Below are 26,071 nucleotides of genomic sequence, written 5' to 3'. Positions count from 1 at the left end.
AGTGGTGATCTTGTTTTCATAGCTAGCTTTGGAGGATTTTATAAGGGATCTCAGCTTCTTACTGAGGCTGACCAGGGAGCTCTTCCACTCATGGGATTTTACTCTCTTTTACAACAGTTTCTTCCTTCTGTTGTAGAGTTTGTTTATGGTAGAGGACCACCAGATTGGCTTCCTTTTTTTGGAGGATAGCGTCTTGGTTCTGTTTGGGATAGCATGATCCATGCACTTGTTTATGTGCTTATAGAGTGCATTTGTGTAGGATTCAGCAGTCATAACTGTATTGTCCGTCTGCATGGGTGTCATGAAGTTCACCACTTCTGTCTTAAGAAGCATGAAGTTGGCTTTGGAGACATTTTTTACCATGGTTTCCTTAAAGGGGGGTGGGGGCAGGATGTGGATATCTAGGGTGATTAGCTTATGGTCGGATCTGTCCAACGAGGAGTTGACTTCAGGTGTGGAACACTGGTCACTCATGTTGGTAATGACCAGATCTAGGATATTGTTGCCCCTGGTGGGGATGTGGATAAGTTGATCCAGGTCACTGGAATTTATGAATTCCAGAAAGCGCTGAGCGAAGGAGTTGGTACATGAGTAGTTTTTCCAGTTAATGGAGGGGTAGTTGAAATCGCCCAATATTAGGGTGTTTGGTTGAACCCTAATATTTTCCATTGTATCAAGAAAAGAGGAGTGGGAATCTTGGGGCATGGTGGGGGATCTGTATCAAGCTACAATTTGGATTGCAGTTTTGCCCAGAGTTATTTGCACTTGGATAATCTCGGATGTGGTATGCTGAGCAACTAGCCAGGAGGTGTGGATATCCTTAATGAATATGAACACACCTCCACCTTTGGTGATCCAGTCCAGGTTAGATGGCTGAAAAGTGTGGTATGAGTTATAGCCTGGTAATGCAGGGGTGCTGTCTGGAGCCTTGAATCAGGTCTCAGTCACTGCACAGATATTGATGATGTTCATCGTGCATACAGCTGCAGTCATAACAGATGGATGTCCTTCAAGGATGCATCTGCAGTCCTTACAAATGGGTTGTCCTGTCATCAGGCAGCCCTTCGGTCGGCCGGATTCCAAAGTCTGGGTCTGGCTTCGGCTGGTGTCGCACTTCACCCGACGTCATTGCGGCAGTTTTCGGGTATAAAGGCATCAGCCGACGCCATTTTCCTCAGTCTTTCTTGCGTGGCGCCGAAGCAGAAGCTGTTCGCAAGTGCGGTCGGTCAGATCCAGAGATTACTACTTGAAGACTTCTATAAAGCTAAGTACCCGTTGGGGACTCTTTCTTGCCTCAGCCGATGTCAGAGAAAGTTAATAACTGTTTATCTTGTGGGAAACAAATACCTCATAAGGATTTCCACTCTATTGCATACATTGTTTAGGCCCAGACCACGGCGTAGCAGCTTGTCTAGCCTGTGCTTCTTTAACCGGCGGCGCTGAGGCGTCGTCGGACTTTGCTGAACAGATTTTCGGCTCGATTTTGCCTACATTATGCCGTCGGATCCTCCGACTCAAATAACTAAAAACGCAAAGAAAAGGACCGACACTCGCGGTCCGCAGTTTCGCTGAAACCACGGCCAAGCAAACCACGAGTGTCTCGGTTTCGGCCGAAACCGAGCAAGCGGTTCTTTCTTCAGCCGATAACTTGCCTTCTACCGAGGCCTCTTCTATTCTGGTAGAAACGGCTTCTGAAATCCAGCCTTCTGTTGCGATTTCACAGGATTTATCAGACACCATCCCTCTAGATATTTCTACTCCTGCACGTGGAGCTGCTAGGCCTCCTCCAGCTATGTCTATTAAGGCCTTTGCCAGGGCTAAAGCAGCCAAAACTTCCAAACCAGTGCCTGCAAAGCCCCCCCTCTCACAGGCCCAGCACCAGCTCCCATATGCTTTCTTTGGCACAGGATCTCATCACTTTAATCCGTGGATCCCAGCCTCATCCAGACAGGGCCTCTCCCTCCTCCAGAAAAGAGGCCTAGAGCAGAGCCCCTGAGCCAGTAGCCACAGATGATTCTTCTGATGATTCAGAACACTCAGATCCTCCTGAGGCTTCTTATTCTCCTTACGAAGACTCCGATGCTGAGGAGTCCATCCCTTCAGCCTCTCCTCCTGAGGAATTTTCCTTTGGGGAAACCTTGCATGCTATGAGGAACAATTCCAGTGGCAGGGCCAAGATTTCTCAGACTCAAGAAAAAGGCTTAGGACCTTTCTACACTTACCACAGCATAGGCCTTTAGCTATTCCTCCAGTTCTATCTGTTGTTGATGATGCATTTAATGATGCTTGCACTTCTCCTGATACTTTACCTCCGGCTCCTGCTAAACCAGATAGGTACTACAGGGTCCCGGACACTCATCACCACTTATATAAGGCCCTGTTTGCAGATCCAGAGACTATCTCCCAGGGCCCTAAAGCTGTAGCAGCTACTTCTTCTAAAACCCTCCCTCTGAAAGGGATTCCAGGTCCTTAGAGATGGGGTAAAAAGTTTACACCTCTGCTACCTTGTCAGCTAGAGCTTTGAACTGCCAATTTCATATGATTCAATATCAAGAGTTTATGCTTGACCAGTTAACTAAAAAGCTGTCCTCTGAAGAATCTTTAGATAAAAGTATGTTCAAGAAATGTTACATAACATTCAGCAGGTTAGTAACCATTCTTTAAAATGTGGCTATGATGCACTGGAGGCTTCCTTTAGATCAGCCATGACGGGCACAGTTATCAGGAGGCATGCATGGTTGAAAGAACAGGCATTACCAGACCATATCAAATCTAAGCTTTTGGATGCACCTATGGACAAGGTCAATTTATTTGGTGCCCCGGCACAGCAGGTTCTGAAAAGATGGAAGAAAGCAAAATCTGTGCAAACAGTAAAAGATTTCTTACAAGTTCAACCTCCAAGGTTTAGCAGGAATTGGCCCTCCAAGAATTGGTCCTTTCCGGAGTCCTCTAAGGCACAAAGAGGCAGGAATAGGCGCTCTAGAGGCAGAAACCAATCCAGAGGTGCCTACAGGGGTCGCCAGTGGCAGGGTAACAACCAACGAGGCACGGACACAGCCACCACCACTACAACAACTCAATCACAGTGATTTGGCGGTGGCACCGCCTACCAGGGAACAACTAGAAGCACCCTTAGGCGGAAAGCTAACCTTATTTTCAAGAAACTGGCACTGCATTACAAGAGAAAAATGGATTTTGCAAACTATAGACCAAGGTTACAGGTTCCATTTCCATACTCTACCAGGAAAGAGAGGAATGCCGAACCTACCACCTACTCAAAGGGCAGAAGCTCTAAAACAAATATCTCAATTATTAAGAATGAGAGCTGTGGAAAAGGTACCATCTATGGAGCAAGGGAAGGATTGTACTCCAGGCTCTTCCTGGTACCAAGAAAAGAAAACAAATGGAGGCCTATTCTAGATCTGTCCGCTCTAAACACATTCCTCATTGTTCCAAAATTCAAAATGCTGACTCTACAGCAGCTTCTTCCCATGCTGGGCAAGGAGTCTTGGCTGGTAACTCTAGATCTCAAGGAGGCATACCTGCACGTCCCCATAAGACCAATTTGCAGAAGATACCTCAGATTTCTTGCAGGATCAGAGCATTATCAATTCTCAGCATTGCCCTTTGGCTTATCTACTGCCCAGAGTGTTCACGAAATGCCTGGCATCAGTAATCGCTCATTGCAGACTTCAGGGAATTCAAATCTATCCCTACCTGGACGACTGCCTGATACAAGCGGACAACAAAAACAAATTAACAGAAGACTTACAAAGAGTCATCTATCTGCTACAAGCCCTGGGATACACAGTCAATACAAAAAGTCAAGGCTGATTCCATACCAAATAATAACCTTTCTGGGTGCAGAACTGGACACATCAAAACAAATGGCATTTCTAACTGCAGAAAAGAAAGAACAACTTCCTCTCTACTTCTTGGCATTAACAAAGCAGAGCCACCTAACTGCAAGAAAAGTGTTACAAGCTCCAGGCTTCATGGCATCCTGCATAATTCTGGTCCCTCATGTCAGGCTTCATATGAGAAAGCTACAGTGGTACCTAAAGAATTTGTGGTCTCAGCACAAGCACAGCCTGGAAACCAAAATTCCAATGATCCCATGTCTGAAGCAAGAGTTCTTATGGTGGGCTCAGGCCTGTCAATCAAACACAGGACTGCCCTTCAGCAAAAGTCATCCAAGACAAACTATCACGACAGATGCCTCAGACCTCGGTTTGGGGGCAGACATGATGGACAAGTGCATTCAAGGCCTATGGACTCAAGACCAACTGCATCTGCACATAAACCTAAAAGAAATGATGGCAGTAAAATTGGCAATCCAGGCATTCAGACCTCTTCTCCACGAAGGCCAGCTGTTGATAAGGACAGACAACACCACAGTTATGTGGTACATCAACAAACAGGGAGGCACACTCATACCCCCTATGCCGGCTGGCACTAGACCTATGGGATGTGGCTCTGGGTTACAACCTTCAGTTACAGGCAATTTATATAGCAGGGAAGGAAAACATTCTAGCAGACATATTAAGCAGAACTACAACAGATGCCCACGAATGGATGCTGCATCCGGACATCTTCAAAGACATCACAAGAAAATGGGGATTACCACAAATAGACTTGTTTGCATCCCCATACAATCACCAGTTGAAGAAATTCTGCACAAGGACTTACCACCCACTTGCTTGGAAGGTGGACTCCCTATCTTTCAGTTGGAAAAGCCTGACAGCATACGCATTCCCACCACTACCTTTGATGCACAAGGTGCTTCTCAAGATCAAAGAGGAACGTCCGAGGATCATTCTGATAGCCCCAGACTGGCCAAGACAACATTGGTACCCACTACTGAGGAGCATGTCCAGGGAACAAATATGGAAACTACCACTGATCCCATTACTGCTGACACAGAACAACTACAACATTCTGCATCCAAGCCTAAAAACTCTGCAGCTAACTGCCTGGAACATTGCATGACAGAAATTAACCCAAATTTATCCCAAAGGGTTAAGGACATAATCCTGGAGGCTCGTAGACCTTCAACAAGAAAGAATTATGCAGCAAAATGGAAAAGATATCTCATCTGGAGTGCTGCAAAGGGGCAAGATGTGACACTGGTGAACATAGCCAACATCTTGGAGTACTTGGCTGAGCTCTACCACACAGGCCTGTCCTATTCCTCCATTAAGATACATGCATCAGCTATTTCAGCACAGTACAGCTTGAATCCTCCTGTCTTCTCGCATCCTCTGCTCAGACAGTTTCTGAGGGGAATTAAAAATGTAAAACCTCCCAGGAAACCTCCATTGCCAGCATGGGACTTGAACTTTGTGCTAGAAAAACTGACTCTGCCTCCTTTCGAGCCAGCAGCTACAGCAGACTTACAATACTTATCCTGGAAGACTGCCTTCCTGCTGGCAATAACTTCAGCAAGAAGGGTCTCTGAACTACAAGCATTAATGGCAGTACAACCCTTCCTGATCTTCCATCAAGATAGAGTGTCCATGAGAACAAATCCTACATTTATGCCTAAGGTGGTATCCAGAGTCTCTTTAAATCAGGCTATCCACCTTCCTACATTCTACCCCAATCCACAGAACAGGGGAGAAAAGCTCTTACATACCTTGGATGTACACAGGCAATTACGCTACTACCTGGACAGGACAAAAAACAATAGAAAAACTGACCAGCTTCTGGTAGCTTATGCAAAAGGAAAAGAAGGAAAACCAATTTCTAAACAGACAATCTCCAAATGGATAGGAAATTGCATTAGACTTTGTTACTCCTACCATGGAAAGAAAACTCCAGAGAACATCAGGCCTCACTCCACAAGGGCCACAGCCACTACCACAGCTTTCTTACGAGGAGTGGCTACCAAGGACATTATAGAGGCTGCTACTTGGACCTCCGTGCATACATTTGCCAAGCATTATAACTTACCTCTATACTCTAGATCCCGTGCTGGCTTTGCTACTGCTGTTTTGCAAGGGATCCTGACTACACCATAATCTATTCTCATTTCCTCCTCCCCTAGTTTAGCTATGGTATTCTACCCATTTGTAAGGACTGCAGATGCATCCTTGAAGGACATAGTACAGTTTTGTACCTACCATAAATGTAGATGTCTGAGAGAAATGCATCTGCAGTCAGGATTACCCACCCTCCTTCCCCTCTGAGGTACTCCTAGGGTACTTACCAATCTTCAGCTAGCTTGGGGGGGATCTATTATGGTGTATTTGTTTGTATATATGTACATACATGCTTATTTTGTGTGTTTGCTCTCTACTATTTGGAAACTTTGGCATTTATCCAAATTTAGCCTACCAAGAGGGCACCTGGCATCTGGGGCAAGAAACACTGAGGAAAATGGCGTCGGCTGATGCCTTTATACCCGAAAACTGCCGCAATGACGTCGGGTGAAGTGCGACACCAGCCGAAGCCAGACCCAGACTTTGGAATCCGGCCGACCGAAGGGCTGCCTGATGACAGGACAACCCATTTGTAAGGACTGCAGATGCATTCCTCTCGGACATCTACATTTATGGTAGGTACAAAACTGTACTGTTCTCCTGCTGTCAGGCGGGTCCTCGGTCGGCCGAATTCCAAAGTCTAGGTCCGGCGTCGGTTGTCGTCGCTTCTTCCCTGACGTCAGTGCGACAGGGGTATAAAAGAAACAGCCGACGCCATTTTCTTCAGTCTTTCTTGCTGCGTGGTGCCCGAAGCAGAAGCAGTTCGCAAGTGCCGGTCGGCCAGCTCCTGAAATTACGAAAATTTTGCAACCGAAGTCTTCTTGAAAGCTAAGTACCCTGTTGGGGAAACTTTTCTTGCCTCAGACCGATGTCAGACAAAGTTAATAATTGTATTTCATGTGGGAAGCAAATACCACATAAGGATTTTCATTCCCTCTGCATTCCTTGCTTAGGCCCAGACCACGATGTCTCGGTCTGTCGTTTTTGTGCTACATTCAACAAACGCACCATTAACCGTCGGGCGGACTTCGCCCAGCACTATTTTGGCAAAAAATTTAACTATATTATGTCGTCGGATACTCCGACTCCAGTTTTGTCTAAAAAACGCAAAGATAAGGACCGACACATGAGGTCCGCGGCCTCTACCGACACCACGCCAAAGCCAACTACAAGTGGTCCGGTTCTCAGCGAGGTGCCTACGCAGCCCCTGCCTACTGACAACAGTTCATTGGCAGTGTCTTCTGTGCCCGTGGTCTCAGGCTCCTCGGCCCACACCCCGACTACAGATATCAAAGCCACTCTTGGTGGTGAATCTCAAAATGTAGACAGGTCTGCCTCCTCTCAAGGTGTCTTCAGACCTTCCTCTTCTTTTTCCATCAAGGCTTTCACTAAGTCTAAAGCAGCCATGCATTCTAAGAGACAAGCTACACAGGGCCCTTCTCCAGGCCCCATGCCTAAAAAACAGATGCTTAAAATGGCTGAGGATTTAATTACTCTTATCAGGGGTTCCCAACCCCCCCCGGACAAAAGGCCCAGAGTGGAGAAAGAGTCCCCCTCCTCTGACCAGGCCTCCATTATTTCAGAGCACTCTGATGAACAGGAACATTCTTACTCTCCTTTTGAAGATTCTGATGCAGAGGAGTCCATTCCCTCTGTCTCCCCCCCAGAGGATTACTCATTTGGGGAAACCTTGCATACCTTAAGGGAACATGTCCACTGGGAAGGCCAAGAGTACTCAGATTCCAAGAAAAGGCTTAGGGATTTTCTCTTGCTACCTCAGCACAGGCCTCTGGCTATACCTCCTGTCTTAGACATATTAGATGATGTGTACTCGGAGGCCTGCCTTAACCCGTATTCTTTACCTCCAGCCCCAGTCAAGCCTGACAGGTACTACCGGGTTCCTGACTCACACCAATTTCTATACAAAAGCCATGTGGCTGACCCAGAAACTATCTCACAGGGCCCCAAGGGAATTAAGGCTTCCACTGCTAAAAATCCATTACCTTCCGAGAGAGATTCCAGATCCTTAGAAAGGTGGGGAAAAAAGGTATACACCTCGGCCACCTTAACCATGAGGGCATTAAACTGCCAGTTCCATATGCTAAAGTACCAATAGTTTCTGTTATCACAATTGAGAAGCAAAATGTCACAACCTGAACAACCAGACTTGAAGGAGTTGCAGGATTTGATGCATAGTGCAGAACAAGTGGGTAAACATACCTTGCAATGTGGTTTTGATGCTCTAGAGGCCTCATGTAGAGCTGCTGTTACAGGATCAGTCATACATAGACATGCCTGGCTCAAGGAACAAACCTTACCAGATCATGTCAAAGCTAAATTACTAGATGCCCCTCTACAAAAGGATGTATTATTTGGTGTTAAAGCTGAGGAGGTATTAAAGAAAATGGAGGAAAAGGCTAAATCAATGCAAACAGTGAAAGATTTTCTACAGGTACAACCTCCACGTTTCAGTAGAAATTGGCCTTCCAAAAATTGGTCCTTTCCAGCCATGGACAGACCCCAAAGAGGTAGATACAGGCGCCCGAGGGGCAGAGGGCAATCTCAAGGGTCGTTTAGAGGCAGACAATGGCAAGCTCCTACACAAAGAGGTGGTGAGGATAGTTCGCAGCCATTCAGAAAGCAAGCCCAATGACTTTCCCCTTTGCATGCCAACCAAGGCTCAAATGGCAGCACCCTTGGGCGGAAAACTGGCATTATTTTCAAAAAATTGGCATACTGTCACAAAAGACAAATGGATCCTGGACATTATAAACAGAGGCTACAGATTCCATTTTCACACCCTTCCAAAAATGAGAGGCATGCCAAACCTGCCACACAATCAAAGGGCAGAGGCACAAAGACAAATTTCAGATCTCATGGACATGAAATCTATTCAGGAGGTACCTACTCACGAACAAGGTCAAGGTTTTTATTCCAGACTATTCCTGGTACCAAGGAAGGGAAAAGATTGGAGACCTATTTTGGACCTATCCATCCTAAACACATTTTACTCGTACCAAAATTCAAGATGCTCACATTACAGCAGCTTCTTCCCATGCTGGGCAAGGAGTCTTGGCTGGTAACATTGGACCTCAAGGAGGCATACCTGCATGTCCCAATCGGACAAAATTGCAGAAGATACCTCAGATTTCTTGCAGGTTCAACCCATTATCAATTCTCTGCATTGCCCTTTGGCTTATCTACTTTGCCCAGAGTATTCACGAAGTGCCTGGCATCAGTAATTGCCTACTGCAGACTTCAAGGGATACAAATATACCCATATTTGGACGACTGCCTGATCCAAGCGGACAGCAAGCACATACTTCTGAAACATCTGGCTTTTGTAATAATGTTGTTTAATTCTCTTGGATACACAGTCAACAAAAAGAAATCAAGGGTAATACCCTCTCAGAAAATAATTTTCCTGGGTGCCAACTTGGACACAAACACCCAGATGTCCTACCTCATGCCAGAGAAGCAGGGGCAACTAACTCAATACTTCAGAAAACTAGCAAATTTTACCAGGTTGACTGCAAGAAAAATCCTGCAGGCTCTGGGATTCTTGGCATCTTGCATCCTACTAATCCCATGTGCAAAGCTGCATATGAGGAAACTTCAATGGTACCTGAAAAACCTATGGTCTCAACACAGTCACAGTTTGGAAACAATAATACCACTAATTCCATGTCTTCAAAAGGAATTTCTGTGGTGGGCTCAAGCATGCCAAACAAACAGAGGTCTCCCATTCTGCAAGCCTCAAGCAAATCAAGTCATCACAACAGACGCCTCGGACTACGCCTGGGGGGTGCACATGGCAGATCGGTGCATTCAGGGCAAATGGTCCCAAAAAGAGAAGCACCTTCGCATCAATCAAAAGGAAATGCTAGCAGTAATAAATGCTATTATAGCTTTCAAAGACCTTCTGCATCCAGGTCAACTATTGATAAGGACAGACAACACCACAGTAATGTGGTGCATAAACAAACAGGGAGGAACCCATTCATACACCCTATGCAGGCTGGCCATGTCACTTTGGAACATGGCTCTGGAATTACAAATCGAACTTCAAGCACAGTACTTGCCAAGCAAGGAAAACATGCTGGCAGACAACCTAAGCAGAAATATGACAGATCCACACGAATGGAAGTTGCATCCTCAAGTTTTTACAGAGATAATTCAAGCATGGGGAAGGCCAGACATAGATCTCTTTGCCTCCCACAAAAATCACCAATTGACAAAATTCTGCTCAAGGACTTTTCATCCACAGGCCTGGAGAGTGGACGCTCTCTCTTTCAGTTGGACAACAATGACAGTTTATGCCTTTCCACCTCTTCCTCTGCTGCCCAACATTCTATTAAAAACCAGAGCAGACAGACCAAAGATGATTCTCATTGCTCCAGACTGGCCAAGACAGCACTGGTACCCACTCCTGAGGAGCCTGACACATTCCCCTCCATGGACCCTACCTCTAATGCCTCTTCTTCTGATTCAGCACAGCTTCAAAACTCTTCACAGTCAGCTGAAAACACTCAATCTGGCCGCATGGAAGATTCCTTAACATCACAACAGACCCTACTCTCCAAGGAGGTGCAGGATGTCATTTTGGAGGCCAGAAGGCCGTCTACTAGAAAAGCTTACTCCGCAAAATGGAAACAGTTTTGTGCCTGGAATGAGAAAAAGGGCCAGAATCCTGGAAAACTGAATTTACCTCAAATATTACAGTATCTAGCTGAGCTGCTAAGCAGTGGACTTTCATTCTCCTCCATCAAAATCCATGCCTCAGCCATTTCTGCAGAATACAACATTGATCCACCTTTATTCTCTCACCCCCTCTTAAGACAGTTCCTCAGAGGGGCTAAGAATATAAAGCCCCCAAGGAAACAACCAATACCTGCTTGGGATCTCGATTTCATTCTAGAAAAGCTGACCTTGCCTCCTTTTGAGCCAGCTGCCTCAACAGATTTGCAATAATTGTCCTGGAAAACAGCTTTCCTTCTGGCTATCACCTCAGCTTTTAGGGTATCGGAACTACAAGCCCTCATGGCTATGCAGCCTTTTATCATCTTCCATCAGGTCAGAGTTTCCTTATGAACCAACCCATCCTTTATGCCAAAGGTGGTATCCAGGGTAGCTTTGAATCAGGCTATACACTTACCTACCTTTTACCCTAATCCTCAAAACAAAGAGGAGAGACTACTACATTCCTTGGACATCCACAGACAGCTGTATTATTATTTGGACAGAACAAAGCCCTTCAGAAAATCAGAACAGCTCTTTGTGTCCTATGCTATAGGAGCTCAAGGGAAGCCAATTTCCAAACAGACAATCTCAAAATGGATAGCCCACTGCATATGCTTTTTTTACTCTTTTCATGGTAAAACTGTACCTGCAGGCATCAGATCTCACTCCACAAGGGCCACAGCTACCTCTGCAGCTTTCCTCAGAGGAGTTCCTACCAAAGATATTTTGGAAGCAGCCACTTGGAGTTCTGTGCATACCTTCTCCAAGCACTACCACCTACCATTATACTCCAAAACTAGAGCAGGCTTTGCCACTGCAGTCTTGCAGGGCATCCTGGCTCCTCCTAGTTCCACCTAGTGCCTACCACCCCTTTCTTAGCTTTGGGATTCTACCCATCTGTTATGACTGCAGCTGTATGCATGATGAACATAGTACAGTTTTGTACCTACCATAAATGTAGATGTTCGAGTGCTAATACAGCTGCAGTCCAGGTTTCCCTCCCTCCTTCCCCTCTTGGGACAGACCTATTGGCTAACACCTTCTCATACAACCTGATTGGGGTATTCATTTATGGTGTATTTGCTTGCAACTACTGTATTTTGATTATATTGCATTGCTTTATTACACAAATTTATGTATTGCTTTCCTTCTGGGGGCACCTGACATCTGGGGCAAGAAAAACTGAAGAAAATGGCGTCGGCTGGTTCTTTTATACCCCTGTCGCACTGACGTCAGGGAAGAAGCGACGACAACCGACGCCGGACCTAGACTTTGGAATTCGGCTGACCGAGGACCCGCCTGGTGGCAGGAGAACCCATCTGTTATGACTGCAGCTGTATTAGCACTCGAACATCTACATTTATGGTAGGTACAAAACTGTACTTTCTCCATTTTAGGGAGTGCCTTGAGTGAGTGCATTTGAGATTTACCCTCAGTTTTTGCTTGCCTGTTCCTGTTACGGTGGTGAATTTGTCATTTGAACCTTGCCTAAAAAGGCACTATAGGGGCGGCAAGAGTCTTTGCCAGCATCCGGAATCCCAGGGGTGACAGGTGCAGACTATCTCTGGCAAAGCATCTTGGTCTGTCGACCATGTCATCCAAGGCAGACAGATATTGGATCCCCTTAGAATGACAGCAGAAGCTTAGCCAATTGTTGAAGTCATTCATTTTGTCCTTATACTGCGGTATCATTCTGGGTGATGGCAGGATGCTACTCAGGTCTAGAGTCATACCTGCCTTGGCTACAAGATCGGAGAGCTTTTCCATGTCTCTTTTCATGTAGTCCAGGAAGGTACATCTCAGGTCATTCACACCAACATGAATAATCACAGAGTCATATTTGTACTTGTTGTGGGGTGACCTGAGTGCATGGGTTATGTGGCTGATCCTGGCACCCGACAGGCAGCTGACAGTAACCTTCTCCTTGGTTAGCCTGGAGAGTGGGACATCAGTGTGCCTGACTATAGAGTCACCTATGACTAGTGTGTTGGGTACGTTGTTTTGCCTTATGGGCTGTGGTTGAGTGGCACACTGAGTCTGTGGGCTATGTGTCATTTGGGTTGTGTTGGTGGGGGGAAGTTGCTTGAGTTTCTGCTTTGGAGGTCTCTGTTGCTTGAGCAGAGTATTACTGAGAGCCTCCATGAATGTTTTTGTGTTTCTATGTGTGGATTTTGGTGGTGTAGGTTTAGTGGGACTATGTGATGAATGTGGTGTGGTGTACGTGTTTACCTTCTTCCCTTGACTGTCAAGTTCAGTCTTGGTTGGAGAGAGCTTTACCTCCAGTTTGGCTAGATAAGTGCATCTCTCACAGGTTGTAGTGTTGGGTAGTAGGAGGAGAGGGTTTTCTGTGTACATGAGGCAATTGCTACATTGGCTCACGATGCCCAGATTAATCAGATAGACAGGAGAGAACACTGGGAACTGACCCTTGAACATGCTTGAATAAAAAACTATTTTCCTCTAGGCAAGTGAGGAAAGTGAGTACAAGAACTGTTTTTCTCTAAGCAAGTGAGGAAAGTAAGTGCAAAAACTGTTTTCCACTAGGTAATGAGGAAGGTTGAATGCTGTAGTAATTTGTAGTATATTTAGTGCTCACAACAAGTTCTGAACAAGTGCTGAGCACGAATAAGCAAATTCAAGTGCTAAAACTAAGAATCTGTATTTGCATCTTGTTGTAGATAGGCTACCTAGTGCTTACCATTCCCACTGATAAGCTAGAAGGCTTCCTTCCAACACAGAAAAGCTTGGGGACACAGAAGCTTACAAACAGTCCTGGATACAGCAAATCTGTATTTGGACTAAACTAGTTACAGGGAAGGTGGGAAACAAGCGCAAATGCAGGCTTTCAAACCAGAAAGTTGAAAGAGATAGAAAGAGATGGAAAAACTGCCCAAATGGCCAATAAACTACAATTTTTGGGCCAGAAACCACTCCTGTGGTAGATAGGCTGCCTAGTGCTTACCACTCCCACTGATAAGCTAGAACGCCTCCCTCCAACACAGAAGAGCTTTGGGGGCTCATAAGCTTACAAATAGTCCTGGATACAGCAAATCTGTATCTGGACTAGACTAGTTACAAGAAAGGTGGGAAACAAGTGCAAACACGGGCTTTTAAACTAAAAAGTTGAAAGAGATGGAAAAACTGCCTAAACAGCAAATAAACTGCAATTTCTGGGCCAGAAACCACTCTTGTGGTAGATGGGCTACCTAGTGCTTACCACTCCCACTGATAAGCTAGAAGGCTTCCCTCTAACACAGAAAGGCTTGGGTGCACAGAAACTTACAAATAGTCCTGGATACAGCAAATCTGTATCTGGAGTAGACTAGTTACAGGAAAGGTGGGAAACAAGTGCAAACGCAGGCTTTTAAACCAGAAAGTTGAAAGAGATGGAAAAACTGCCCAAACAGCTAATAAACTACAATTCCTGGGCCAGAAACCACTCTTGTAGTAGATAGGTGGGTCTATATTATAACAACGAAGATCAAATGATCGAATGTTGTTATATCGAACTCTAAAGTTCGAATTCACAAGACATCGGATAACCATAACAGTGATTTTTTTTCCCAGGGAAAAAAATTGCTGTTCCCAAAAAAAAAAAAAAAAAGACATTAAAACACCCCCCCTACTTAAATATACCAACTCCGAGATCGCACTACAGTGCAGAAAATGGCAAAGTGATGAAGGGTCCAAGCGACTTCTTTCCCAGGGAAAGAATTTGCTTATATGCCGCTTCGTCATTTTGCCTTTTCGACATTTCAAGTTCAACCAAGACGCATTTGCCAAAATGCGTCTTTGGTTATCTGATAGGAACCCAGATAGGCTACCTTGTGCTTACCACTCCCACTGATAAGCTAGAAGGCTTCCCTCCAACACAGAAAGGCTTGGGGCCACAGAAGCTTACAAACAGTTCTGGATACAGCAAATCTGTATCTGGATTAGACTACTTACAGGAAAGGCAGAAAACAAGCTTGGAATTTAGTTAAGTGAGTTGGCTTTCTATAAAAGTTCTCTCTATATTAGAAAGAATGACTAATGACAGTAGCAAAAACACTTTAAATGCAGTACAAGCTAGCACACTTGAGTGTGTAACAATATTAAGCCAAATACAGTTTAAATAAATGCAGGTAAGTTAAAATGACAAAAACAAGTTTATGAAAAGTCAAATAAGAGCACTTGAACACTTAAAAGCACGCAGAACAGCAAATTAAGGTATTAAGGTAGGAGATAGTTATGAAAGAGCAGCTCAAGAAAGTATAAGTCATTTTTTTTTTTTTGTGGAGAGGGAGGGAACAGAGCAGATTAAAATGCTGTAGGGGTTGGCATTCCCAAGTGCTTTGTCTGTACACAGCAGAGGAGATGTGACTGGTAGGAGTGTCTGAAATCAAAATATGATCTCACTGTACTCAGTTGAGTGAGCAAATGAGATGGGCCCAGTAGGAGTGTCCAAAAATAGATTTACAACGGTCTATATTAGATGAGCGACTGTTCCGATGTTCAAATCCTAGATGGTCGACATCATATGATCGAACGTTGGAAAGGTCGAAGGTGAAAGTCAACGGCTTTTTACATGCAGAATGATAAATTTTCCCTTTCTGCACTGAAGTGCGTTCTTGGAGTTGGTATATTTAAGTAGGGTTGGTGTGGGGGGTGCAGGAGTGCTTGCCCCCGTGCTCAAAGCGGTAAGGTAATTTTTTTTTTTTTTATATATAGTGAATGTTTCGAATTTCGCTTGTATGAGTTCGCTCATGTGAGGTTCAAAGTTTTGAAACTTTGACTATATAATATAGACCTGATTTACAGCAGGGGCAGGTAATTCCAAAGCCACCAAGATTAATACCACAACAAGAACAGGCGGGGGGGGGGTGCTGACTGCAGCTAGACAGGGAATACAGTATTCAAGTGAAACAATTATCTACAAATTTCTAATCTTAAATAAGTGTGAAGAAAAGTATACTTAAATCAGCTTTTGTCAGTTGATTTATGTAGGTGAATCTCAGCAGCCAACCACTCGGAAGATGAGCAGATTGATTAAAAAATTTGACCAGCACAGATTATAATGCAAGCAGAAACCCCCAGGCTAAGTTAACACAGAATTTCAAAAGCAGTCAAAAACTTTCACTGTATCCAGATGGCTACACTTTTTCACAACTAACTGCAGCTAGACATGGAGTACAGTATTCAAGTGAAACAATTATCTACAAATTTACGATCTTAAATAAGTGCAGAGAAAAGTATACTTAAATCAGCTTTTGTCAGTTCATTTATGTAGGTAAATCTCAGCAGCCAAACACTTGGAAAATGAGCAGAATGATTAAAAAAATTGACCAGCACAGATTATAATGCAAGCAGATCCCCCCAGGCTAAATTAACACATAATTTAAAAAGCAGTCTTAACAACTTTCAATGTATCCAGATGGCTACAGGCAACTAACTGCAGCTAGACAGGGAGTACAGTATTCAAGTGAAGCAATTATCTACAAATTTCTAATCTTAAATAACTGCAGAGAAAAGTATACTTAAGTCAGCTTTTGTCAGGTGATTTATGCAGGTGAATCTCAGCAGCCAACCACTCGGAAGATGAGCAGAATGATTAAAAAATGTGACCAGCACATATTATAATGCAAGCAGAACCCCCCAGGCTAAGTTAACACAAATTTTCAAAAGCAGTCTAACATTTTTTAATGTATCCAGATGACTACACTTTTTCACACTTCAGGCAACTAACTGCAGCTAGACAGGGAGTACAGTATTCAAGTGAAACAATTATCTACACATTTCTAGTCTTAAATAAGTGCAGAGAAAAGTATACTTAAATCAGCTTTTGTCAGTTGATTTATGCAGGTGAATCTCAGCAACCAACCACTCAGAAGATGAGCAGAATGATTAAAAAATGTGACCAGCACAGATTGTAATGCAAGCAGAAACCCCCAGGTTAAGTTAATGTAGAATTAAAAGCACTGCAAGATTTTGGAAAATTTCATACCTATTAATAGGGTTGTCATTTTTATATGAATTCCATGTTACTGGTAGTTTTGCACCATGATATCTATCAGGAGATGTACATTAGTGTTTCATGAGCTGCTCCTCCACTGATGTGCAAACATAAATTACACACATTGGCTGCCCTTTCTTCTCTGTTGTCACATCCTGTACAGGTGCAGAAGTAATATGTTACTGGGCACCAACCAGGCTGGTAGCTGGTGTGAAGTATGTGCACTAAATGAGGAGCACACCATGAATGGTATGATTAACACATTGGGGACTGTGTACCAAAGTTGTCTTCTGAAATAGTGTTGTAATGCAGTTAGAGAAATGTAGTAAGAGGAGAGAGCTCACTGTGCTTCTGAGAAAGCACAGTTACCTGAGGCATCAGTGTTACAGTGGTGATCATCTGTAGAGGAATACACACACATGCACACATATCCACAGAAGTGCAGTGCATGCAAGCAAGCACACACACACACACACACACACACACACACACACACACACACACACACACATACATATACAAAGGCACGCACTAACGTGCTTGCACACACTGACATTTTCACATAGGTTCATAGGTTCATAGGTGTGTACTAGGCTAATGGCCCTGGAGCCTTTACAAATCTAGCCCATAGAAGTGCCCTGGCATTGTGCCGCCCATTGTAAGTTCCCAGTGCCTCTGTCAAGTAAAACCACTGAAGTGATCCCCGGGGTGAACTTTCTGTTTCCCATCCACTCATCAAGATTTCTCTTGAAGATGGCTAGTGAGGTGCTCTGCTTGACATGTATGGGGAAGTCTATTCCAGAGCATGGGCAGTCTGTGTATTATGAACCTGTCCCGCCAGCATGTTCTGTTGATTGTGGTAATGAGGTTGAGGTCTCTGGAGCATGTAGTGTGAAGGGATTTGGATTTCTTTAGATGTAGCATTTCTAACAGAGCTGGGTCAGACATGGCTTTGTAAGTCAGGCAGAGATCACCTCTTAGTAGACGATATGAGACAGAGAATAGCTGGAGTTTTTTGAGTCTGTCCATGTTGGACATGTGTTTACAGCCTAGGATCCTCTTTGTGAGATACTTTTGTGGCCTTTTCAGCTGTTGCATGTGTCTAGTGAGGCACATGCCAAATGGGGAATTATACTCAATGACTGGCCTAATGAGGGAAGAGTAGAGAGAGATGATGACCTCTTTTTTCCTGGATGCAAAACCCTTGATAATGAGATGTGCCACATAGAAGGACTTTCTGACCACAGTGACAATGTGATGGTCGAAGGAGAGGTTGCTGTCAACCTGTGTCCCCAGATCTCTTATAATGTCTTCAGTGTTCAGTGGGCTCTCATCGATGTGCTAATTAGTGGGAACTGAGTTTTTCCCGAAGGGGATGACACATTTTTGTGGCATTAAGCTTAAGGCCATGATTTTGACACTGGTCATTGGTTTCAGTTAGTCCTTTCTGTAGGATGCCTACATCACTTTGGGAGTTAATAATGGCTCCCAGCTTACAGTCATCTGCAAACTTGGTCAGCCAGTGTCCCTCCGTGTTGGCCTGGACTTCTGAGAAGTAGATGCCAAACAGGAGAGGACCCAGGACCGATCCCTGTGGGACTCCACTTGTGACTGACTTGGAGCCCGCTTCTTTCACACTGTGAGTCATGTCTGTGAGCCAATTTGCAACCCACCTAGTAATATAGGGGTTGATGCCTAGTTTGGTGAGTTTATCAATACCTCCTGAGTGGGGAATGGTATCAAAGGCCTTGGCCAGATTGAGGTAGGCTGCATGAACTGCCTTGCCCTCATCCAAAGAAGTCAACCAGGTTGAGCAGGCATGATCTACCTTTCACAAAACCAAATTGTGTGGGATCTAGAGTTTGGAGATTCCCTATATCCTTGTTAATTAGGTCCATGATGATGCATTCCATAGCTTTACATAGCTGACTCATCAGGCTAATGAGGCAATAATTCCCAGGGTCTGTAGTTGCTCCTCCTTTATGGAGAGGGATGACTGTAGCAGTGCTCCATTCGGTAGGGACAAAGCCTGAGGTGAGGTTCTGATTGAGGAGAGCACACAGATGTGGTGTCAGTTCATTTTGTACTTCACATAGAACACATCCAGGGATATTATCAGGTTCCACGGAAGCTGTATTCTTGGCCTTGGACAATGTAGTTTTAAACTGTGCTGCAGTAGTGCTGGGTGCCTGGCATTCCTTCAGTATTGTGATTGGTCCTGTAGGGGGGGGGGGGACAGGGGTAAAGTTGGCACTGAATCTGTTGGCCAGTATGTTGGCAATATCTGTTGGCTCAGTATAGGAGGTACCATTGTGCAGTAACTCAGAGCAAACCTGGGTATTGCCATGGAGATTCTTGATATAACTATAGAAGGCTTTGTGGTTGTTTTTAGTGTCTGCGGCAGTTCTGCCTTCATAGCTGGCTTTAGAGGTTTTGATGAGGGATCTCAACTTTTTGTTGAGGCTAATAAGGGAGTTTTTCCAGTCTTGGGAGTTCACCTTTATCTGCAACAGTTTATTCCTTCTGTTGTAGAGTTTATTAATGGCAGGGGACCACCAGATTAGCTTCCTTAATTTGGAGGAGAGCGTCTTGGTTCTGTTGGGTATGGCTAGTTCCATGCATTTATGTACGTGTTTGTACAATGCACTGGTGTATGATTCGACAGTCATGCATCTATTTTCCATTGATATGGGTGCCGTGAAGTTAGCCACCTCTGTTTTTAGGAGCCCAAAGTTAGCTTTGGAGAAGTTTTTCATGGTGGTTACCTTTGCGGGGGGTTTGGATGAGATGTTGATTTCCATGGTGATTAGTTTGTGGTCGGATCTAACCAGGGAGGAATTGACTATTGGTGTACAGCAACAGTAACCATGTTAGTAATAACCAGGTCAAGGATGTTGCTTCCTCATGGGGGTAAAAATAAGCTGGTCCAGGGCATTGGAACTGATGAATTCCAGGAAGTGTTGGGCCAGTGTATTGGTGCATGAGTAGTTTTCTCGGTTGATGGAGGGGTAGTTGAAGTCACCTAGTACGAGAGTGTTGGGTTGGACCCTAATAGTTTCCAGGGTGCTTAGGAACATGAAGTGAGAGTCTTGGGACATGGTTGGAGACTTATAGCAGGCTACGACCTGAATTGCCATCTTACCCAGTGTTAGTTGTACCTGATGTATCTCAGATGTGTTATGCTGGGCTACTAGTCTGGAGGTGTACTTGGAAAAAAAATTGCTGTTCTAAGTGTTCGGGATTGTAAGCTTTCGCTTACATGGGGTCAATAAATCAGCATTCGCTTTTTTAAGTGTTCGCTGATTTAATGTAGACCAGAAATCACATATGTAATTAGTCAAAATTCAGAAACTATAAGCATAATCTCCATTACATGGTTCTGTTCATGTGTCATATTCTAATACAGTTAACATTTCTCCCCAATAACTTAACTTCTCTACCTCTATTGAAATAAACACTTAAGCTTACTTTGTCCCTTTCCACCACCACTTACCTTTACCACCTTTATACCTTTGGCAGTCATGCCTCACCTCACTCCATGTCTTCCTTACCACATGAGTTTTCCTCCTGTCTCCCTCCTTGCTTACTCCTTACCAGAATATCTCTACCTCTGTCTCAGATCTTATTCCCCCCCTCACTGTCTCTCACCACTATCTCCTGCAGCTTCTAACCCCTTTTTTCCTTCTGTTTTGTTTACCTAGGCTCTGTCACATTTTCATTACTGCTGCCCATTTCTAGATTTTTTGCATGTAAACTGTTACATTTGTCTAATACATTCTATTCTTTTTGTATTACTTAGTGTATTTTATGATGTGAAATCTTAATTGTAATTTCAGTCATTGTACTGTTTTATACTACTTTTAGTTACTGCTTTTCAGAAGGTGAAATTTTACTTATTTTGTTTGTACTTCAAAGCTTTTCTCCCTGGGACTTTGCTGAAAAAGGACATTTTTTGCTCAGTCAGGCAATCCAGATTAACACAATGGAAAGAAGCAAACACAAACAAATAAATAAAGTGAATTACCTGCCTACAAACATTTATTAAAGCTAAGGCCATGGTATTTGAAAGCTGTGGCTCTGATATATTTACTTGTATCATATTTTATGCTTTTGATGCTTATTTTGATAGACTTTATAAGTGGGTCCTGACTGACAAAGGACTATAATTTTACATTGAAACCCCTTATGGATATGAAGGATGTATAGCCTGCTGTGCTGAAGCCCGTTCTCACTGTATGTAACCCTCCCACTGCATTGTGTATTCCAATATGGGTTGCACAGCCTGCTATACTGTGTTCAGTTATCATGTGATAGTCCCTCAAGCACCTACTACATTATTAATACATCAAGCAGACAGACATATAGACCTATACTGTATGCCCTTTGGATGTATTTCTTATGCTAAACTCCCTGTACAACATCTCATCTAAGCGAATATTTAGAAAACACTATAACATTCTGCATGCGGTCTCATTTCTTATGTTCCCAAGTGGGTTTGTACCAGTGTTGTGCAACTGACCCTTGACATGAACAACAGCGTAGTTTGTTTCTCAGTGGCGTGCACTGAGCAACTGATGACTGCCTCAAAGTTCTGTTTATGAATCAGGCATCAGTCAGTACTATTGATGAGATGTGTTATGTACTGTATAAGTACTATATGGACAGTGTTTATGAATTTGGACACTATTCTTTATAATCATATCCATACAGATTTATCATTCTTAATTAATTTTTATGATTTTCAACATTGCAGAATAACACAACATTGTATGAAGTCATTTCTGCACTTTTTTATCTTTTATATCAACTTATAGCTTCATATGCAAATGAAAAAATGTAACAATATTTTTTTAGCTTACTTGCTCAGCAAAAATGCAAGTAATTATTTGAAATGTAGTTCTCCTGTCCTATTCTGAGAAAGCATGATAGAAAATGTTCACTTTCTGTGCTTTTCTTTTCTAGTTGAACACGACAAAGAATTCTTTCACCAGAGGCGACATCATCGTGAGTTCAGATTTGATCTTGCAAAAATTCCAGAAGGTGAAGCTGTGACTGCAGCCGAGTTTCGAATTTATAAAGATTTTATCCAAGAGCGTTTTGAAAATGAAACATTTCAAATAAGCATCTATCAGGTTCTACACGAAAATGCAGGAAGGTAAGCTAAAGAAATGCAAAATTAATTACAACTTGTTGATCACCAGGTGGAACTATTATTGGTTAAGTAACTGAAAGTATTTTTATTCACAAGAGAAAAATTGGAGAGTTGTTTATCACGGGGATCACTAATGCAGGAACTAAAAAAATGATTAAGCTGTCAGCTGTGAGGCAAAATGTCAGTCTCTGCCTAGATCATTTTAAACAGTCTTATGTCTTCTAGGTGCAAGCAGTATAACCTCAGGCTATGACCATTGGACTCCAGCCAACTTATAAAAGATAAAATTTTCTTGTGTGTATTGAGTTGTTTTTTGTCACTTGACATTTAAGACTGCTGAAGTCTAAGACAAGGACATAACAGTTTATAGCATATTTCATCCATTTGTGAACAAAGGATTGCAAATTATCAGAAGTTTGAAACAAATTTTGTTTTGTCTCTTCATTTCAACGATGAACATCTAGCCTTCCAGCTGGACATTCTGCGGACCCATTTATTTCTCCCAAGAGTGAGAGATCATTAGCCCATTAATTCCCCTAAAAGATAAGAGTTGGGTGACAAGAGTTGTGCTGCTATCTGCTGAGAGGACAGGGATGTTTTTTTGTTTATACTCCTAATCACCACCAGGAGACATGTGCATGCTACCACACATGCTAAGAATCCTAGATGATCCAGCAGCATACCACTTGCAGTGTTCGTATGCCAAGCTCCTTAGTGCAGATGTTATACCTCCACTCCTGCAGGGGCCAGCATTGCAGTGAGCTGAGCTCCCCTCCACTCCACCCAGCAGGATAGGTGAGTAAACATGAGCTGCTTCCTGCCATCCTCCCCAGGTCCATCCAGCCTATGTGCTTTTAGTTAAACATAGATTGTCTGAAACCCGGTAGGGGACTTATCCCTGTATGCCACAAAGCTGGGGTTAAAGGTTGAAATTAATGTTTTATGCCATGGCAACTCCTACTACTTAATAAGTTATGTAATCATTTCCAGTGTTGCTTTAATTATCAAAAACCACCAAGATTCAAGAAAACTGTTGTAATACCACACGAAAGAAGACTCCGTTGCAATTTTGTAAAAGGTTTAATCCAAAGGTTATAGTTTCATTCAATAGCACGAAAAAACACACTTCTATTCTCTTCTCTAGCGCCTCGGCAAAAAGCCTTTTCAGAGTAAATAATTCCCTGAACCACACAATTAACCATTCTTTTATACACCTACTCTCACACATTAATTATATACAATTATTCAATCAACTTATTCATACATTTCCTTAAAAAAACAGAACAAATAAAATTGCAATGAAATGCTATGTTTCTAACAGACATGCATTACAGCAAACTTTTCCATGAACAATCGCTATTTAAACCATTTGGTTTAAGCGTATTAAATTTTAATATAAAATATAATTCCTTCTTCCTAAGTATTTGTTTTATAGATTTTTCATTCAAATACTTCAAATTCTCAATACTATCTAATACTGACACCTTTAAATTTTCCACCTTTCCCTCATGATACTTCAAAAAATGCCCTGCCAAAGGGCTGGTCTCCTTATTTTTTAAAATATCCCTTACATGTTCCTTTATCCTACATGCCAGTGTTCTTTTCGTCTCCCCGACATAAAACTTTTTACAGCCACACTCAATTCCATATATTACTGCCATGGAATTGCAATCATAGTTTCCCTTTATTTCAAATGCAGTATTATTAATCTGATGAAATTGTTTTACAATAAACCTACAAATGGTACATTTCCCACATTTCTTTGTTCCATATTCCTTGACCTGTGACAACATTGGCTGATATACCATTCTAAACCTGCTATGTATCAAAAAATCTTGTATATTTCTGCCCCTGCGGTATGAAAAAACTATATTTTTGTTTTTTAGACACTCTACTTCCTTTTGCAATAGCTTCCAACTATTTAAAACATAATTTTTAACACTATTAGAAGCTATAGAAAAAGTAGAAACAAAATATACATTCTCCTTATTATTCTGTGTTGTATTCCATGCCCCCCCAGGATAATACCTTCCACATTTTTTAACTTTATCCAAACTCTGATTTATATTATATTGATTATAACCCCTTTGTATAAATTTATTACAAGTTGCCATAAGTTCCTTCTCCTTAACTATAGCATTACTGCACAATCTGTTTACCCTATTTAGTTCTGTGTAGGGAATAGCTTTCATAATATGCAAGGGATGATGGCTGCTACCATGTAATACAGAACCACTTCCCTGAAATTTCCTATGTATTTGATACTCTATTTTTTGTTCTTCTTTTCCCATAATAGAAATATCTAAATATTGCACTTCTTGGCCCATCTGTAGCCCATCAAATTTAATATTCATTGAATTATTCTGTATTTCAGTTAAAAAATTGCCAACTTCTGATTGTCCCCCTTTACATATAAACACTAAATCATCAATATAACGATAGTACATCTGTACATATTTCTCAAAAAATGCATTAGTATATATGTATTTATCCTCGAAAAATCCCATAAATACATTTGCATAACTAGGGGCAAAAGCTGCCCCCATAGCAGTGCCCTGCTTCTGTTTATACATGGAACCATTGAATTCAAACATATTGTTAGTTAAACAGATGTCAAACAATTCCATTGCATAATTCACCACACTTTCATTGCCCAAAAAATACTTAATAGCCATCTTTCCATCTTCATGTCTTATGTTCGTATAAAGACTCACCACATCTATTACCACAAAATACATATCTGCCTTCCAATACACATCTTTTATCTTTGTGATAAGGTCAAATACATCTTTAATATAAGATGGTAATTTACACACAGTGGGCATTAAATACTGATGTAAAAACTTTGAAATATTTTCCAAATATCCATTAGTTGCTGACACTATTGGTCGTCCTGGTGGAGGAAAGACTTTTTTATGTATTTTTGGAATGCAGTAGAAACATGGCATTCTTGGAGTATTAATATTGAATTTTTCTTTCACATCTTTATAAGAAAAATAATGTAATCTATACCCTTTGTCTATAATATATTCATACTTTTTTTGTGCCTCATTGTACTGTCTCATATCTATAACTTCATATATATTCTCATTATTCAAGTGTTCATAACACATTTCTAAATACTGCTTCACATTTAGTGCAACCAATTTCCCTCCTTTATCAGAAGGTTTAAATATTATTTTATCATTTTTGCTTAAATTATTCAAACAGTCCCATTCCGTTTTGGTAAGATTATACATACTTGCCTTCTTATTCTTACTTTTAAATACCTCACATTCCATTTCCACATTATGTGTTAATGACTTTTGGAAATATCTAATACATTCATTACTTTGAGGTGGCATATAAGTACTGACTATAGGAATTGAACTCGTGTCCAGTTGTCTATACTCATCTATCTCATTTTCCGAATTACAGGAAAAAAACTCTTCCTCACTATTAGCTAATATAGTTGTATTATCCACTAATATAGTTGTATTATCCATTTGTTGTGTATTTTCTACTGGGAAATCTTTTTTTGACCAATGAAACATTTCCATTAAATGTAATTTGCGAGTAAAATGAAATATGTCTGCTTTTAACATATGTACCCTCGGGATGACTGTGGGTACGAATTTCAAACCTTTGTTCAAAACATTTACTGCACATTCTGATAAATAACAGCCAGATAAATTTACTACATATTCATTTTTATCATACTCACAACCATTTTTAGTTCCATTGTCCTTCCCATCTCCTTCTTTTACTGTTGTTGTTACTGCTGTAACTCGCTGTTTCCCCTTCCCTCCCCCATTGTACCCCTGTCCATTCCAACTGCGTTTCCGATTGTCACGGTTCTCAGGAAACGTATTCATTCCCTTCTGGTTTCCTGGTGGAGGGAGTGCTGGATAATCTTCATTATCCGTTTCTGCTTCCGTTTGCGACAGTCCGCTCTCCACAGAAGCATATCCTTCTCCTTCCCTTTGCATCTCCTTCTGCTCAAAATGTACGCGCTGCCGACGGATCTTCTGATGGGTTGAAAACAAAAACGCCCTCTTGTTCTCATAATCACGTAGATCTCTGTGTAGTTTACTTTTTTTACGTTCAATCAGTTCTACTTCGTATTCATTCAACTGTTCATTAGTTTTCATCAGGAACTGATGTAATTCTTCCTGTTTGATTTTATTGGAAATATTAATACACAGTACTTTAATTTCTTCTCTCAGT

The 26,071-nt window shown here is 42.3% G+C and overlaps 1 protein-coding gene across 1 annotated transcript in view; it reads left to right on the top strand.

Annotated features, from left to right (window-relative positions):
• Positions 1-26,071, top strand: part of BMP7 (bone morphogenetic protein 7) — a 706,587-nt gene that overhangs the window by 410,003 nt on the left and 270,513 nt on the right. Inside the window, exon 2 of the mRNA XM_044090051.1 lies at positions 21,676-21,868. Within this exon, the coding sequence (XP_043945986.1) occupies positions 21,676-21,868 (193 nt within the window). The remainder of the gene's footprint in view (positions 1-21,675; positions 21,869-26,071) is intronic.

Source organism: Protopterus annectens, chromosome 12.part0, assembly GCF_019279795.1.
Source record: "Protopterus annectens isolate FY-2018-M chromosome 12.part0, PAN1.0, whole genome shotgun sequence".
In the NCBI taxonomy this organism is placed as follows: domain Eukaryota; kingdom Metazoa; phylum Chordata; order Ceratodontiformes; family Protopteridae; genus Protopterus; species Protopterus annectens.
This window is presented reverse-complemented; position numbering and strand designations above follow the sequence as displayed.